The following is a 15,906-nucleotide window of genomic DNA, read 5'->3' on the forward strand; positions in this document are numbered from 1 at the left end:
ATCCCCATTAACCCCAATGCACACCCCATTAACCCCAATGTCCCTCTATTAACCCCATTGCACCCCCATTAACCCCAATGCACCCTGCCATTAACCCCAATGCATCCCATTAACACCAGTGCAACCCCATTAAAACAGTGCATCCCCCCATTAACCCCCATTAACCCCAGTGCACCCCCATTAACCCCAATGCATCCCCATTAACCCCAGTGCCCCCCATTAACCCCAATGCACCCCCCCATTAACCCCCATTACGCCCAGTGCGTCCCCATTAACACCAGTGCACCCCCATTAAAAGCAGTGCACCCCCCCATTAGCCCCAATGCATCCCTATTAACCCCAATGCACCTCCCCATTAACTCCCATTAACCCCAATGCACCCCCCCATTAACCCCCATTAACCCCAGTGCGCCCCCATTAAGCCCCATTAAGCCCAGTGCATCCCCATTAACCCCAATGCACCCCCCCATTAACCCCCATTAACCCCAGTGCATCCCCATTAACCCCAATGCACCCCCCCATTAACCCCCATTAACACCAATGCATCCCCATTTACCCCAATGCACCCCCATTAACCCCAGTGCACCCCCCCATTAACCCCAGTGCATCCCGTTAACCCCAGTGCACCCCCATTAACCCCAGTGCCCCCCATTAACCCCAGTGCTCCCCCATTAACCCCATTGCACCCCATTAACCCCAATGCACCCCCATTAACCCCAGTGCATCCCATTAATCCCAGTGCCCCCCCCATTAACCCCAGTGCCCCTCATTAACCCCCCCCATTAACCCCAGTGCATCCCATTAACCCCAGTGCATCCCATTAACCCCATTGCACCCCATTAACCCCAATGCTCCCCCATTAACCCCAGTGCATCCCATTAACCCCAATGCATCCCCCATTAACCTCAGTGCACCCCATTAACCCCATTGCACCCCCATTAACCCCAATGCATCCCCATTAATCCCAGTGCACCCCCCATTAACCCCATTGCATCCCCATTAACCCCAATTCACCCCCATTAACCCCAATGCACCCCATTAACCCCAATGCACCCCCATTAACCCCATTGCACCCCCCATTAACCCCAATGCACCCCCCATTTACCCCAGTGCATCCCATTAACCCCAATACAGCCCCATTAACCCCAGTGCCCCCATTAACCCCCCCCATTAACCCCAGTGCATCCCCATTTACCCCAGTGCATCCCATTAACCCCAGTGCATCCCATTAACCCCATTGCACCCCATTAACCCCAGTGCACCCCCATTAACACCCCCCCATTAACCCCAATGCACCCCCATTAACCCCAATGCACCCCATTAACTCCAATGCACCCCCCCATTAACCCCAGTGCACCCCATTAACCCCAATGCACTCCCATTAACCCCATTGCACCCCCATTAACCCCAATGCATATCATTAACCCCAATGCATCCCCATTAACCCCATTGCATCCCCATTAACCCCAATACACTCCCATTAACCCCAATGCACCCCATTAACCCCAGTGCATCCCCATTAACCCCATTGCACCCCCATTAACCCCATTGCACCCCATTAACCCCAATGCACCCCATTAACCCCAATGCATCCCCATTAACCCCAATGCATCCCCATGAACCCCAATGCACCCCATTAACCCCATTGCACCCCATTAACCCCATTGCACCCCCATTAACCCCATTGCATCCCATTAACCCCATTGCCCCCCATTAAACCTATGGATGCTCTTCCATAGGGAATGATGCTCCATAGGGATCACCCTTATGGACCCCATAGAGGGTTAGGGGGGTGCCCTATAGGGCTGGGACATTGGGAATGATCCCATTGGATTCGGATGCTCTTCCAGCCCCATTCCAAGCTGGAATTGCGATATGGGATCCCTATGGGGTCCCTATTGAATCCAGCTTTTCCAGGCTTATCCCTATGGATCCTGGGAATCACAATAGGCAATTCCTGGATTATTGGGGTTTTCCTAAGGAATTCCGAAGGATTATGGGAATTTCCCTAAGGAATTCCCTAAGGAATTCCATAAGGAATGGACTAAATGGGATGAGGCCGGAAGGGAGAGTGGGAATGGGATGGTGCCAATGGGATGCTGGGATCATAGGGATGTGGGTACCAAAGGGATACTGGGATCAGAGGGATACTGGGATCCAATAGGGATACTGGGATCACAGGGATGCTGGGATCATAGGGATGCAGGCAACCAATAGGGATAATGGGATCAGAGGGATGCTGGGATCACAGGGATACTGGGATCCAATAGGGATACTGGGATCAGAGGGATACTGGGATCACAGGGATACTGGGATCACTGGGATGCAGGCAACCAATAGGGATGCTGGGATCACAGGGATGTTGGGATCAGAGGGATACAGGCAACCAATAGGGATACTGGGATAACAGGGATACTGGGATCATAGGGATACTGGGATCATAGGGATACTGGGATCACTGGGATGCAGGGAACCAATAGGGATACTGGGATCAGAGGGATACTGGGATCACAGGGATACTGGGATCCAATAGGGATGCTGGGATCACAGGGATACTGGGATCACAGGGATACAGGCAACCAATAGGGATACTGGGATCATAGGGATGCTGGGATCAGAGGGATGCTGGGATCCAATAGGGATGCAGGCAACCAATAGGGATACTGGGATAACAGGGATACTGGAATCACTGGGATGCTGGGATCACAGGGATGCAGACAACCAATAGGGATACTGGGATCAGAGGGATACTGGGATCATAGGGATACTGGGATCCAATAGGGATGCTGGGATCATAGGGATACAGGCAACCAATAGGGATACTGGGATCATAGGGATGCAGGGAACCAATAGGGATGCAGAGATAACAGGGATGCTGGGATCCAATAGGGATACTGGTATCACAGGGATACTGGGATCAGAGGGATGCTGGGATACAGGGATGCAGGGATCAGAGGGATACTGGGATCATAGGGATACAGGCAACCAATAGGGATGCAGGGATCACAGGGATACTGGGATCATAGGGATACAGGCAACCAATAGGGATGCAGGGATTATAGGGATGTGGGTACCACAGGGATACTGGGTGCCAATGGGATGCTGGGATAACAGGGATGCTGGCAACCAATAGGGATACTGGGATCACAGGGATACTGGGATCACAGGGATACTGGGATCACAGGGATGTGGGTACCACAGGGATACTGGGATCAGAGGGATGCTGGGATCACAGGGATGCAGGGAACCAATAGGGATGCAGGGATCATAGGGATGCAGGCAACCAATAGGGATGCAGGATCAAAGGGATACTGGGATCATAGGGATGTGGGTTCCACAGGGATACTGGGATCACAGGGATCCATCCTTCCTATTCCCAACCAGCTTCCCAGAAGGAGCTTTTCCCCATGGATCTTTGGGATTCTCCATTGGGAATCCGGCTCCTCATCCCTTTCCCTGTTATCCCATGGGATGCCCTTGGCTCTCCCACATTCCCATTCCCATTTACCATGGATGGGATGAAGCTCTTGGGAATGCTATGGGGGGGAAGGCAGCATCATTCCCATAGGGATATCCACACCTAAGGATGGGAATTCCCTATTCCCTGGTTGGAAAACAGGGAAGCACATTCCCCATCCCTATGATTCCCATCCCTATGATTCCCATCCCTATGATTCCCATCCCTATGATTCCCATCCCTATGATTCCCATCCCAGTCATTCCCATCCCTATCATTCCCATCCCTATCATTCCCATCCCTATCATTCCCATCCCTATTATTCCCATCCCTATCATTCCCATCCCTATCATTCCCATCCCTATCATTCCCATCCCTATCATTCCCATCCCTATGATTCCCATCCCAATCATTCCCATCCCTATGATCCCTATCCCAATCATTCCCATCCCTATCATTCCCCATCCCTATCATCCCTATCCCTACCATTCCCATCGGGAATGGATGCTCCTTAGGGATGAGGTCACCCAATCCATAGGGAATGGGGGATGATGCTCAGCAGTTTTCCAAGCCTGTATCCATTGGGAATGCCCCAAGGATGGATGGATTCCATCCGTATCCATATGGATTTGGATGGATGCATTGGGAAAGGGTTTGGGATAAGCATGGAAAATGGGATGGGAACGGGATTTTCCATGGATATGGATGGATCCCATTATCCCAACTGGAAGCGATGGGATTGGGAATGAGCCCCATGATCCATAGGGATGCTCACCCGTCTCCTGCTTCCCGATGGCTTCCTCCACAAATCCTATGGGATGAGGCTCCTCTTGGATCCACCTCGGTATTCCCAATGGGAATCCCGTCCCTCTTCCTGCCTTACCTTGATCCATGCGGATTCCCATCCTCTGGAATGCTGGGATAAGTCGATCCGGACGCTTGGATTCCAATGGGATTTAAGGAATACTGGGAATGGGGGGGTTGGAAAAGTGGGAATTCGACACCTTCTTCCAGGCAGCTTTTATTATCCCGATGGGATTTACACAGAGATCCGGGAATGGCGGAAAAGGAGGATCGGGAATCTCATCCCTGTATCCATGTTCTTGGAATAGCGACCACGAGGTTACATCGAAGGGGGGGACCCGCGCGCGTTGGGATGCGATGGGATGGGTTGGGAACACCGGGATACATAGGGAATGATGGGCTCGGAGCGCGATTCCACTTGGGAATTCCATTGGGAATTCCATTGGGGCACTAGGATGAATGCGGATATGGGACAGAGCCTGAGCTTTTCCTATAGGGATTGGCCACAGCATTCCCAAACGTTGTCCTTGCTTCCCTATGGAATTCCGGAGGCGCTTCCTAACACTGAATAGGGAATATCCCCCCTCCCCCCCCCCCCAAAAGCGATGGAATTCCATGGATTTGGGAATGGGAAGAGGATTCCAAGGAGGTTTTGGGCTTCATTCCATGAGTTTTCCCAGCAGGAATTCTTCGGGAAGAGTCTTCCATAGCAGAATCCATGGGATAATGGGAAGAGCTTGATCCCAGTAACATGAACTGGGAATATCCCAATGGAATTCCAATCCCTTCCCACTTTTCCAGCCTCATTGTGCCTGCGGCATTCCCAAAGGAAGCCATGGGAATGCCGCGGCACTGATGGGAACAGCAGCTTTGTGTCTATGGAAAACCTGGGAAAACAGCTTTATCCATTGATATTCCTTCTGTTTTCCAAGGAATTCCTGGAAAAACATCTTTCTCCATTGATATTCCTTCAGTTTTCCAAAGAATTCCTGGAAAACCACCTTCCTCCATTGATATTCCTTCGGTTTTCCAAGAAAAACACCTTTCTCCATTGATATTCCTTCAGTTTTCCAAGAAATTCCTGGAAAATTACCTTTCTCCATTGATATTCCTTCGGTTTTCCAAGAAAAACCCCTTTCTCCATCGAAATTCCTTATGTTTTCCAAGGAATTCCTGGAAAAACACCTTTTACCATCAAGATTCCTTCAGTTTCCCAAGAAATTCCTGGAAAACCACCTTCCTCCATCAATATTCCTTTGGTTTTCCAAGAAATTCCTGGAAAAACACCTTTCCCTATTGATATTCCTTTGGTTTTCCAAGAAAAACACCTTTCTCCCTCAGAATTCCTTATGTTTTCCAATAAATTCCTGGAAAACCACCTTTCTCCATTGATATTCCTTTGCTTTTCCAAGAAATTCCTGGAAAAACACCTTTCTCCATTGATATTCCTTTGGTTTTCCAAGAAAAACACCTTTCTCCATCAAAATTCCTTACATTTTCCATGAAATTCCTGGAAAATCACCTTTCTCCATTAGGATTCCTTCAGTTTTCCAAGAAAAACACCCTTTTCCATCAAAATTCCTCCAGTTTTCCAAGAAATTCCTAGAAAACCACCTTCCTCCATCGAGATTCCTTCAGTTTTCCAAGGAAAACACCTTTTTCCATTGATATTCCTTCTGTTTTCCAAGAAATTCCTGGAAAACCACCTTTCTCCATTGATATTCCTTCTGTTTTCCAAGAAAATCACCTTTCTCCATCGATATTCCTTTGGTTTTCCAAGGAATTCCTGGAAAAACACCTCTCTCCATTGAGATTCCTTCAGTTTTCCAAGAAATTCCTGGAAAAACACCTTTCTCCATTGACATTCCTCCAGTTTTCCAAGAAAAACACCTTTCTCCATCAAGATTCCTTCTGTTTTCCAAGAAATTCCTGGAAAAACACCTTTTTCCATTGATATTCCTTCAGTTTTCCAAGAAATTCCTGGAAAATCACCTTTCTCCATTGATATTCCTTCGATTTTCCAAGAAATTCCAGGAAAACGGCCTTTTTCCATTTATATTCCTTCAGTTTTCCATGAAATTCCTGGAAAAACACCTTCCTCCATTGATATTCCTTCAGTTTTCCAAGAAAAACACCTTTCTCCATCAAGATTCCTTCTGTTTTCCAAGAAATTCCTGGAAAATCACCTTTTTCCATTAAGATTCGTTCAGTTTTCCAAGAAATTCCCAAAAAAACACCTTCCTCCACTTACATTCCTTCAGTTTTCCATGAAAAACCCCTTTCTCCATCAAAATTCCTTCAATTTTCCATTAAATTCCTGGAAAAACACCTTTTTCCATCAAAATTCCTTTGGTTTTCCATGGAATTCCTGGAAAAACACCTTTCTCCATCAAAATTCCTTATGTTTTCCAAGAAATTCCCAGAAAAACACCTTTCTCCATTGACATTCCATTGGTTTTCCAAGGAATTCCTGGAAAACCACCTTTCTCCATTGACATTCCTTCAGTTTTCCAAGAAAAACACCTTTTTCCATCGAAATTCCTTATGTTTTCCAAGAAATTCCTGGAAAATTACCTTTCTCCATCGATATTCCTCCAATTTTCCATGAAATTCCTGGAAAATCACCTTCCTCCATTAAGATTCCTTCGGTTTTCCAAGAAAAACACCTTTTTCCATCAAAATTCCTTCAGTTTTCCAAGAAATTCCTGGAAAAACACCTTTCTCCATCAATATTCCATTGGTTTTCCAAGAAATTCCTGGGAAAACACCTTCCTCCATTGATATACCTTCAGTTTTCCAAGAAATTCCTGGAAAATTACCTTTCTCCATTGACATTCCTTCAGTTTTCCAAGAAAAACACCTTTCTCCATCAAAATTCCTTCTGTTTCCCAAGAAATTCCTGGAAAACCACCTTCCTCCATCAATATTCCTTTGGTTTTCCAAGAAATTCCTGGAAAAACACCTTTCCCTATTGATATTCCTTTGGTTTTCCAAGAAAAACACCTTTCTCCCTCAGAATTCCTTATGTTTTCCAATAAATTCCTGGAAAACCACCTTTCTCCATTGATATTCCTTTGCTTTTCCAAGAAATTCCTGGAAAAACACCTTTCTCCATTGATATTCCTTTGGTTTTCCAAGAAAAACACCTTTCTCCATCAAAATTCCTTACATTTTCCATGAAATTCCTGGAAAATCACCTTTCTCCATTAGGATTCCTTCAGTTTTCCAAGGAAAACACCTTTTTCCATTGATATTCCTTCTGTTTTCCAAGAAATTCCTGGAAAACCACCTTTCTCCATTGATATTCCTTCTGTTTTCCAAGAAAATCACCTTTCTCCATCGATATTCCTTTGGTTTTCCAAGAAATTCCTGGAAAACCACCTTTCTCCATTAGGATTCCATCAGTTTTCCAAGAAATTCCTGGAAAATCACATTTCTCCATCAAAATTCCTTATGTTTTCCAAGGAATTCCTGGAAAATCACATTTCTCCATCAATATTCCATTGGTTTTCCAAGAAATTCCTGGAAAAACACCTTTTTCCATTAAGATTCCTTCGGTTTTCCATGAAAAACACCTTTCTCCATTGAAATTCCTTATGTTTTCCAAGAAATTCCTGGAAAATCCCCTTTCTCCATTAAGATTCCTTTGGTTTTCCATGAAATTCCCGGAAAATCACCTTTTTCCATCGATATTCCATTGGTTTTCCAAGGAATTCCTGGAAAATCCCCTTTCTCCATTAAGATTCCTTTGGTTTTCCATGAAATTCCTGGAAAATCACCTTTCCCCATGGACATTCCTTGTGTTTCCCATGGAATTCCCATGCAGAATTCCAACCCCTACACCATGAACCGATGCTCTTTCCCATCATGCGCCATGAGGATGACATTCCTATTGGAAGTCCAGATGAGCCGTGCCAGCCGTAGGGAATTCTGGGATCCGGGAGAACCGGGATGCACTGGGGGCACCTGGAATGTCTTGACGCAGCGGAGCTGGGGGGCTGAGTTCAGCATTCCAATGCTGCCCAATAGGGATGTGTTCATCTGCAGGGAGGAGGTGGGAATTCCGGAGGCTTGGATCCAAGAGGGAGTTATTCCCACTTCCAACATGGAGCTAATCCCATTCCCAACCTGGATCCATTCCCATTCCCAACCCAAACCCATTCCCATTCCCAATCCGGACCCATTCCCATTCCCAACCTGGACCCATTCCCAACCTGGATCCATTCCCATTCCCAACCCAAACCCATTCCCATTCCCAACCCATTCCTATTCCCATTCCCAACCAGGACCCATTCCCATTCCCAACTCAAACCCATTCCCACTCCCAACCCATTCCCATTCCCATTCCCAACCTGGACCCATTCCCATTCCCATTCCCAACCCGGATCCATTCCCATTCCCAACCCAGACCCATTCCCATTCCCAACCTGGATCCATTCCCATTCCCAACCCAGACCCATTCCCATTCCCAACCCAGATCCATTCCCATTCCCATTCCCATTCCCATTCCCAACCCGGACTCATTCCCATTCCCAACCCATTCCCACTCCCAACCTGGATCCATTCCCATTCCCAAACCGCACCCATTCCCATTCCCAACCCGCACCTATTCCCATTCCCAATCCAGACCCATTCCCATTCCCAATCTGGATCCATTCCCACTCCAACCTGCACCCATTCCCATTCCCAAACCAATCCCACTCCCAACCCAGACCCACTGCCATTCCCAACCCATTCCCACTCCCAACCCAGACCCATTCCCAACCTGGACCCATTCCCATTCCCATCCCGGACCCATTCCCATTCCCAACCCATTCCCATTCCCAAACCGGATCCATTCCCACTCCCAACCCGGACCCATTCCCATTCCCAACCTGGACCCATTCCCATTCCCAACCCAGACCCATTCCCATTCCCAACCCATTCCCATTCCCGTTCCCAACCCAGACCCATTCCCAACCCATTCCCATTCCCATTCCCATTCCCAACCCGGATCCACTCCCACTCCCAACCCAGATCCATTCCCACTCCCAACCCATTCCCATTCCCAAACCATTCCCATTCCCAACCCATTCCCATTCCCACTCCCAACCCATTCCCATTCCCATTCCCAACCCGCACCCATTCCCATTCCCAACCCATTCCCATTCCCATTCCTAACCCATTCCCATTCCCAACCCGGACCCATTCCCATTCCCAACCCAAACCCATTCCCATTCCCAACCCATTCCCATTCCCAACCCATTCCCACTTCCATCCCATTCCCATTCCCAACCCATTCCCACTCCCAAGCCATTCCCATTCCCATTCCCAACCCATTCCTATTCCCATTTCCAACCCAAACCCATTCCCATTCCCAACCTGGACTCATTCCCATTCCCAACACATTCCCACTCCCAACCTGGACCCATTCCCATTCCCATTCCCAACCTGCACCCATTCCCATTCCCAACCCATTCCCATTCCCATTCCCATCCCGCACCCATTCCCATTCCCAACCCAAACCCATTCCCACTCCCAACCCATTCCCATTCCCACCCCATTCCCATTCCCATATCCCTATGGATCCATCCCTACCTGCCAGAAGCAGAGGTGACTATCCGTGTTGGAATAGGTAGCCAGGTACCTTCCATCGGGAGCAAAAGCCACTGCAGTTATAGGCCCTTTATGGCCATGGATAGTCTGGGAAGAGGAAGGAAAAGTCGGGAATGCCGCTTGGAATTCCCATTCCCAACCTTTGGAGCTGGAAGTTCCCATTGGGAGCATATCCCTATGGAAAACGCCAATGGAAGCATCTATACGACACCCAACCACCTATAGGTTCCCTATTATCCCATCCCGATCCCAATGGATTCCCTTGGGAATGTCGCTATGGAAAAGGAATGGATCCATAAAGGGATGGGGGATGGGAAAGGATGGGATGAATCCGGTGTTGTCGGATTCCAGATGTTGGGAATTCCGGGATGGAAAAGAGGCTTTTTAGGGAATACCTTTGGAAAACTGGGATCTACACGGGATCACCATAAGGGTGACCGGCAGCATTCCATAGGGATCCTATCCCGAGCTTCCCATAGGGATAATGGGAATTCCATGCCTTACCTGGCACTTCCCAGTGCGGATATCATATAGGGCCACGGATCCATGGCGAGCTCCCACTGCTATCCTATGGCTCCGCTCATAGTAGCTCACCATATAGAACCTGGAATACCGGGATAATGGATGGATCCCATTGGGAATGCTGGGAATAACCTACCGGGAATGACTTGGATTCTATTCCATAGGGAATCATTGCCCCATTCAACCTGCCTTTGGATACATGCAGGGATGGAGGGTCGGGATCCAATGGGATCCCAATAGGGTTTTCCATGCCGGGCGGTATTCCCATTGGGAATACTGACCTGCAGATGGCTGGGAAGCATTCCTGGAGTCCTTTCTTCTTGACTAAGGATCCCTCAAGGCAATACATGATGATGTCCATCACCTGGGAATGAGATGGGAGCATCCCAGCGATCCAGCCGGGAATGCTTCGGCATTCCCATTCCCAACCCTGATCCATTCCCATTCCCAACCCAGACCCATTCCCATTCCCAACCCATTCCCATTCCCAACTCATTCCCATTCCCAACCCATTCCCATTCCCATTCCCAACCCATTCCCATTCCCGTTCCCAACCCATTCCCACTCCCAACCCATTCCCATTCCCAACCCGCACCCATTCCCACTTCCATCCCAGTCCCATTCCCACTCCCAACCTGGACCCATTCCCATTCTCAACCCATTCCCAACCCACACCCATTCCCATTCCCACTCCCAACCCGGATCCATTCCCACTCCCAACCTGGACCCATTCTCATTCCCAACCCAGATCCATTCCCACTCCCAACCCATTCCCATTCCCAATCCAGACCCATTCCCACTTCCAACCCAGACCCATTCCCACTCCCAACCCGAATCCATTCCCATTCCCAACCCATTCCCATTCCCATTCCCAACCCATTCTCACTTCCAACCCATTCCCATTCCCACTCCCAACCTGGACCCATTCCCATTCCCAACCCATTCCTATTCCCATGCCCAACCCATTCCCATTCCCAACCCATACCCACTCCCAACCCGGATCCATTCCCATCCCCATTCCCATTCCCAACCCAAACCCATTCCCATTCCCACTCCCAACCTGGACCCATTCCCATTCCCAACCCATTCTCACTTCCAACCCATTCCCATTCCCACTCCAAGCCTGGACCCATTCCCATTCCCAACCCATTCCCATTCCCATTCCCATTCCCGATATCCCATCGATCCCACCCTCATTCCCAGATCCCGGCATCCCACCTCCACCAGCAGCTCCACCACATCCGTGGGCATCTTCTCAATGAGGATCTCCAGCACCCTGAGGATCTCCCCCTTGGCTCTGGCCAGGCTGGAGGTGTGGATGCTCTGTTGGGACTGCGCGTTGGCCGCCAGGGCCGTGTGCCTGTGGACCTGGAATGGGAATGGATGGGATCCGTAGGGAATTCCGGCCTGGATCCTATGGGATGAGGGGGGTTTGGGATCGCTCACCTCCTTGGCAATGGTGGTGATGAAGGCTGGAGGCCGGGCGGTGGCGATGAGGGCCAGAGCGTGGCGTGCTGAGCGAGCTGAGTCGGCCGCGGGGCTCAGGGGGAGGCCTGGGACGATGCTGGAATGGGATAAAAGAGAGGGTTTGAGTAACCTATGAGTAACCTTTGAGTATCCTATGAGTATCCGATGAGTATCCCATTAGTATCCTCTGTGTATCATTGGAGTATCATTGGAGTATCCTTTGAGTATCCTTTGAGTATCCTATGAGTATCCTTTGAGTATCCTATGAGTATCCTCGGAGTATCCTCGGAGTATCCTATGAGCATCCTTGGACTATCCTTGGTGTATGCTTTGAGTACCCTATGAGTATCCTTGGAGTATCCTTTGAGTAACCTACGAGTATCCTTGGAGTATCTGTTGAGCATCCTTTGAGTATCCTACGAGTAACCTTTGCGTATCCTATGAGTATCCTTGGAATATCGTTTGAGTATCCGTAGAGCATCCTTTGAGTATCCTATGAGTATCCTTAGTGTATCCTTGGAGTATCCTTTGAGTATCAGTTGAGCATCCCTTGAGTATCCTCTGCATATCCTTTGAGTATCCTTTGAGCATCCTCTGAGCATCCTCTGTATCCTTTGAGCACCTGAATCCCGGCCTCCATCCCATGGGATGAGGGGGGTTTGGGATGCTCATCCTCACCTCCTTGGCGATGGTGGTGATGAAGGCTGGAGGTTGGGCAGTGGCGATGAGGGCCAGAGCGTGGCGTGCTGAGTGAGCTGAGTCTGCTGCGGGGCTCAGGGGGAGGCCGGGAGTGATGCTGGAATGGGAGAGAGGGTTTGAGTATCCTTGGAGTATCCTTTGAGTAACATACGAGTATCCTTGGAGTAACCGTTGAGCATCCTTTGAGTATCCTCTGAGCATCCTTTGAGTATCTTTTGAGCATCCTCTGAGCACCCTAAACTGGTACCAAAAGCGCTTTGAGCATCCTATGAGTATCCTATGAGTATCCTTTGAGTATCCTACGAGTATCTTCTGAGCATCTTTTGAGCATCATTTGAGCATCCTCTGAGCATCCTTCACCATTCCCTAACCCCTCCACCCACCCCTCCCCATCCCACTCCCCCCATATCCCACCGGCATTCCCGAAGTCAGGAACCTCACCTCCCCAGGTGCCTGTCGGCCTCGGCGCAGAGCTCCAGCAGCCCCAGCAGCACGGCTGACACGTCCATGTGGGGGTCCCAGACGGTGAAGCCTTTCAGCATCCTTTGAGTATCTTCTGAGTATCCTTTGAGTATCCATTGAGTATCCTCTGAGCATCCTTTGAGCATCCTTTGAGTATCCTTTACTGGTACCCAAAGCGCTTTGAGTATCCTTTGAGCATCCTTTGAGTATCCTATGAGTATCTTTTGAGCATCTTTTGAGTATCCTCTGAGCATCCTTTGAGCATCCTTCACTGGTACCCAAAGCACTTTGAGTATCCTTTGAGCATCCTCTGAGCATCCATTGAGTATCCTATGAGTATCCTTTGAGTATCCTTTGGGTATCTTTTGCACATCTTATGAGCATCCTTTGAGCATCTTTTGAGTAACCTTTGAATATCCATTGAGTATCCTATGAGTATCCTTTGAGTATCCTATGAGCATCCTCTGAGCATCTTTTGAGCATCTTTTGAGCATCATTTGAGCATCTTTTGAGCATCCTTCACTCATCCTTCACCCCTCCCCATCCCACTCCCCCCATATCCCACCAGCATTCCCAACCTCAGGAACGCCACCATGTCCTCACCTCCCCAGGTGCCTGTCGGCCTCGGCGCAGAGCTCCAGCAGCCCCAGCAGCACGGCCGACACGTCCATGTGGGGCTCCCAGACGGTGAAGCCTTTGAGCATCCTTCGAGTATCCTTCGAGTATCCTTTGCGCATCCTTTGAGTATCCTATGAGTATCTTTTGATCATCTTTTGTGCATCCTCTGAGCATCCTTCACTGGTACCCAAAGCGCTTTGAGCATCCTTTGAGCATCCTTTGAGCATCCTTTGAGTATCCTTTGAGTATCCTTTGAGTATCTTTTGCACATCTCATGAGCATCCTTTGAGCATTCTTTGAGCATCCTTTGAGTAACCTTTGAATATCCATTGAGTATCCTATGAGTATCCTATGAGTATCCTTTGAGTATCCTCTGAGTATTCTCTGAGCATCTTTTGAGCGTCTTTTGAGCATCTTTTGAGCATCATTTGAGCATCTTTTGAGCATCCTTCGCTCACCCCTCCCCATCCCACTCCCCCCATATCCCACCAGCATTCCCGAAGCCAGGAACACCGCCATGTCCTCACCTCCCCAGGTGCCTGTCGGCCTCGGCGCAGAGCTCCAGCAGCCCCAGCAGCACGGCCGACACGTCCATGTGGGGCTCCCAGATGGTGAAGCCTTTGAGCATCCTTTGAGTATCCCTCGAGCATCCTTTGAGTATCCATTGATTATCCATTGAGTATCTTCTGAGTATCCTCTGAGCATCCTTTTAGTATCATTTGAGTATCTTTTGAGCATCCTTCACTGGTACCCAAAGCGCTTTGAGCATCCTTTGAGTATCCTCTGAGCATCCATTGAGTATCCTTTGAGTATCCTCTGAGCATCTTTTGAGCATCCTTTGAGCATTCTTTGAGCATCCTTTGAGTAACCTTTGAATATCCATTGAGTATCCTATGAGTATCCTTTGAGTATCCTCTGAGTATCCTATGAGTATCTTCCGAGCATCTTTTGAGCATCATTTGAGCATCCTCTGAGCATCTTTTGACCATCCTTCGCTCATCCCTCACCATCCTCCTCCCCCATATCCCATCAGCATTCCCGACCTCAGGAACACCGGGAACACCAGGAACACCGCCATGTCCTCACCTCCCCAGGTGCCTGTCGGCCTCGGCGCAGAGCTCCAGCAGCCCCAGCAGCACGGCCGACACGTCCATGTGGGGCTCCCAGACGGTGAAGCCGCGGCCTATGAGGTCGATGGCCGTGCGACGGATGGTGCTGTGCGCCGGGAGCCGGGCGCTGGGCGGCTGGAGGAGCAGGAAGGTCAGGGCTTTGCCTAGGGGATAGGAAGGGAATATGGGGGTGATGCAATGGGATTGGGGGGGGGATTGGGGGGGGATGGGGTTAGGGAGGGGGTTGGGGTTAGGGAGGGGGTGGAGGGATAAGTAGAGGTGTTGTCTGTATGGGGTGGATAGCCAGAGGTGTTGTCCATATGGGATGGGTATCTGTACCTATTATCCATATGGAATGGATATTCATAGCTATCGTCCATATAGAATGGATATCCATATCTATTATCCATACATAATGGATATCCATAGCTATTATTCATATGGAATGGATATCCATACATATTGTACATAGAGAATGGATATCCATATATATTGTCCATACGGAATGGATATCCATACTTATTGTCCATATATATATACATATCCATATGTTTTACCCATATATAATGGATATCCATACCTATTACCCATATAGAATGGATATCCATATATACTATCCATATAGAATGGATATCCCTACCTATTATCCATGTAGAATGGATAGCCATACCTACCTATACATATCCGTGCCTGTTATCCATATAGAAGGGATATCCATAGCTATTATCCATATAGAATGGATATCCACACTTATTATCCATATAGAATGGATATCCATACCTATTGTCCATATGGGATGGATACCCATACATATTATCCATATAGAATGGATATCCACACTTATTATCCATATAGAATGGATATCCATACCTATTATCCATATGGAATGGATACCCATACATATTATCCGTATATATATACACATATCCATATCTTTTACCCATATATAATGGATATCCATACATATTGTCCATATAGAATGGATATCCATATGTATTATCCATATAGAATTGATATCCATACCTATTATCCATATATCTACACATATCCATATGCTTTACACATATAGAATGGGAATCCATACATATTATCCATATAGAATGGATATCCCTACCTATTATCCATATAGAATGCATATCCATATATATTACCCATATAAAATGGATATCCATA

General features: G+C 48.3%; 1 protein-coding gene across 1 annotated transcript in view; it reads right to left on the minus strand.

Moving 5' to 3' along the window:
• Nucleotides 1-8,094: 8,094 nt before the first annotated feature.
• The window catches only part of LOC115945992 (WD repeat-containing protein 7), a 43,741-nt gene continuing 35,929 nt past the window's right edge, over nucleotides 8,095-15,906 (minus strand). The window contains exons 22-28 of the mRNA XM_034073199.1: nucleotides 14,711-14,897; nucleotides 11,825-11,942; nucleotides 11,597-11,746; nucleotides 10,660-10,742; nucleotides 10,361-10,460; nucleotides 9,839-9,943; nucleotides 8,095-8,302 (exon numbers count right to left, since the gene is read on the minus strand). Coding sequence (XP_033929090.1) covers nucleotides 8,099-8,302; nucleotides 9,839-9,943; nucleotides 10,361-10,460; nucleotides 10,660-10,742; nucleotides 11,597-11,746; nucleotides 11,825-11,942; nucleotides 14,711-14,897 — 947 coding nt within the window. The 3' untranslated portion in view covers nucleotides 8,095-8,098. The remainder of the gene's footprint in view (nucleotides 8,303-9,838; nucleotides 9,944-10,360; nucleotides 10,461-10,659; nucleotides 10,743-11,596; nucleotides 11,747-11,824; nucleotides 11,943-14,710; nucleotides 14,898-15,906) is intronic.

The sequence above is a fragment of the Melopsittacus undulatus genome, chromosome Z, assembly GCF_012275295.1.
Source record: "Melopsittacus undulatus isolate bMelUnd1 chromosome Z, bMelUnd1.mat.Z, whole genome shotgun sequence".
Taxonomy (NCBI): Eukaryota; Metazoa; Chordata; class Aves; order Psittaciformes; family Psittaculidae; genus Melopsittacus; species Melopsittacus undulatus.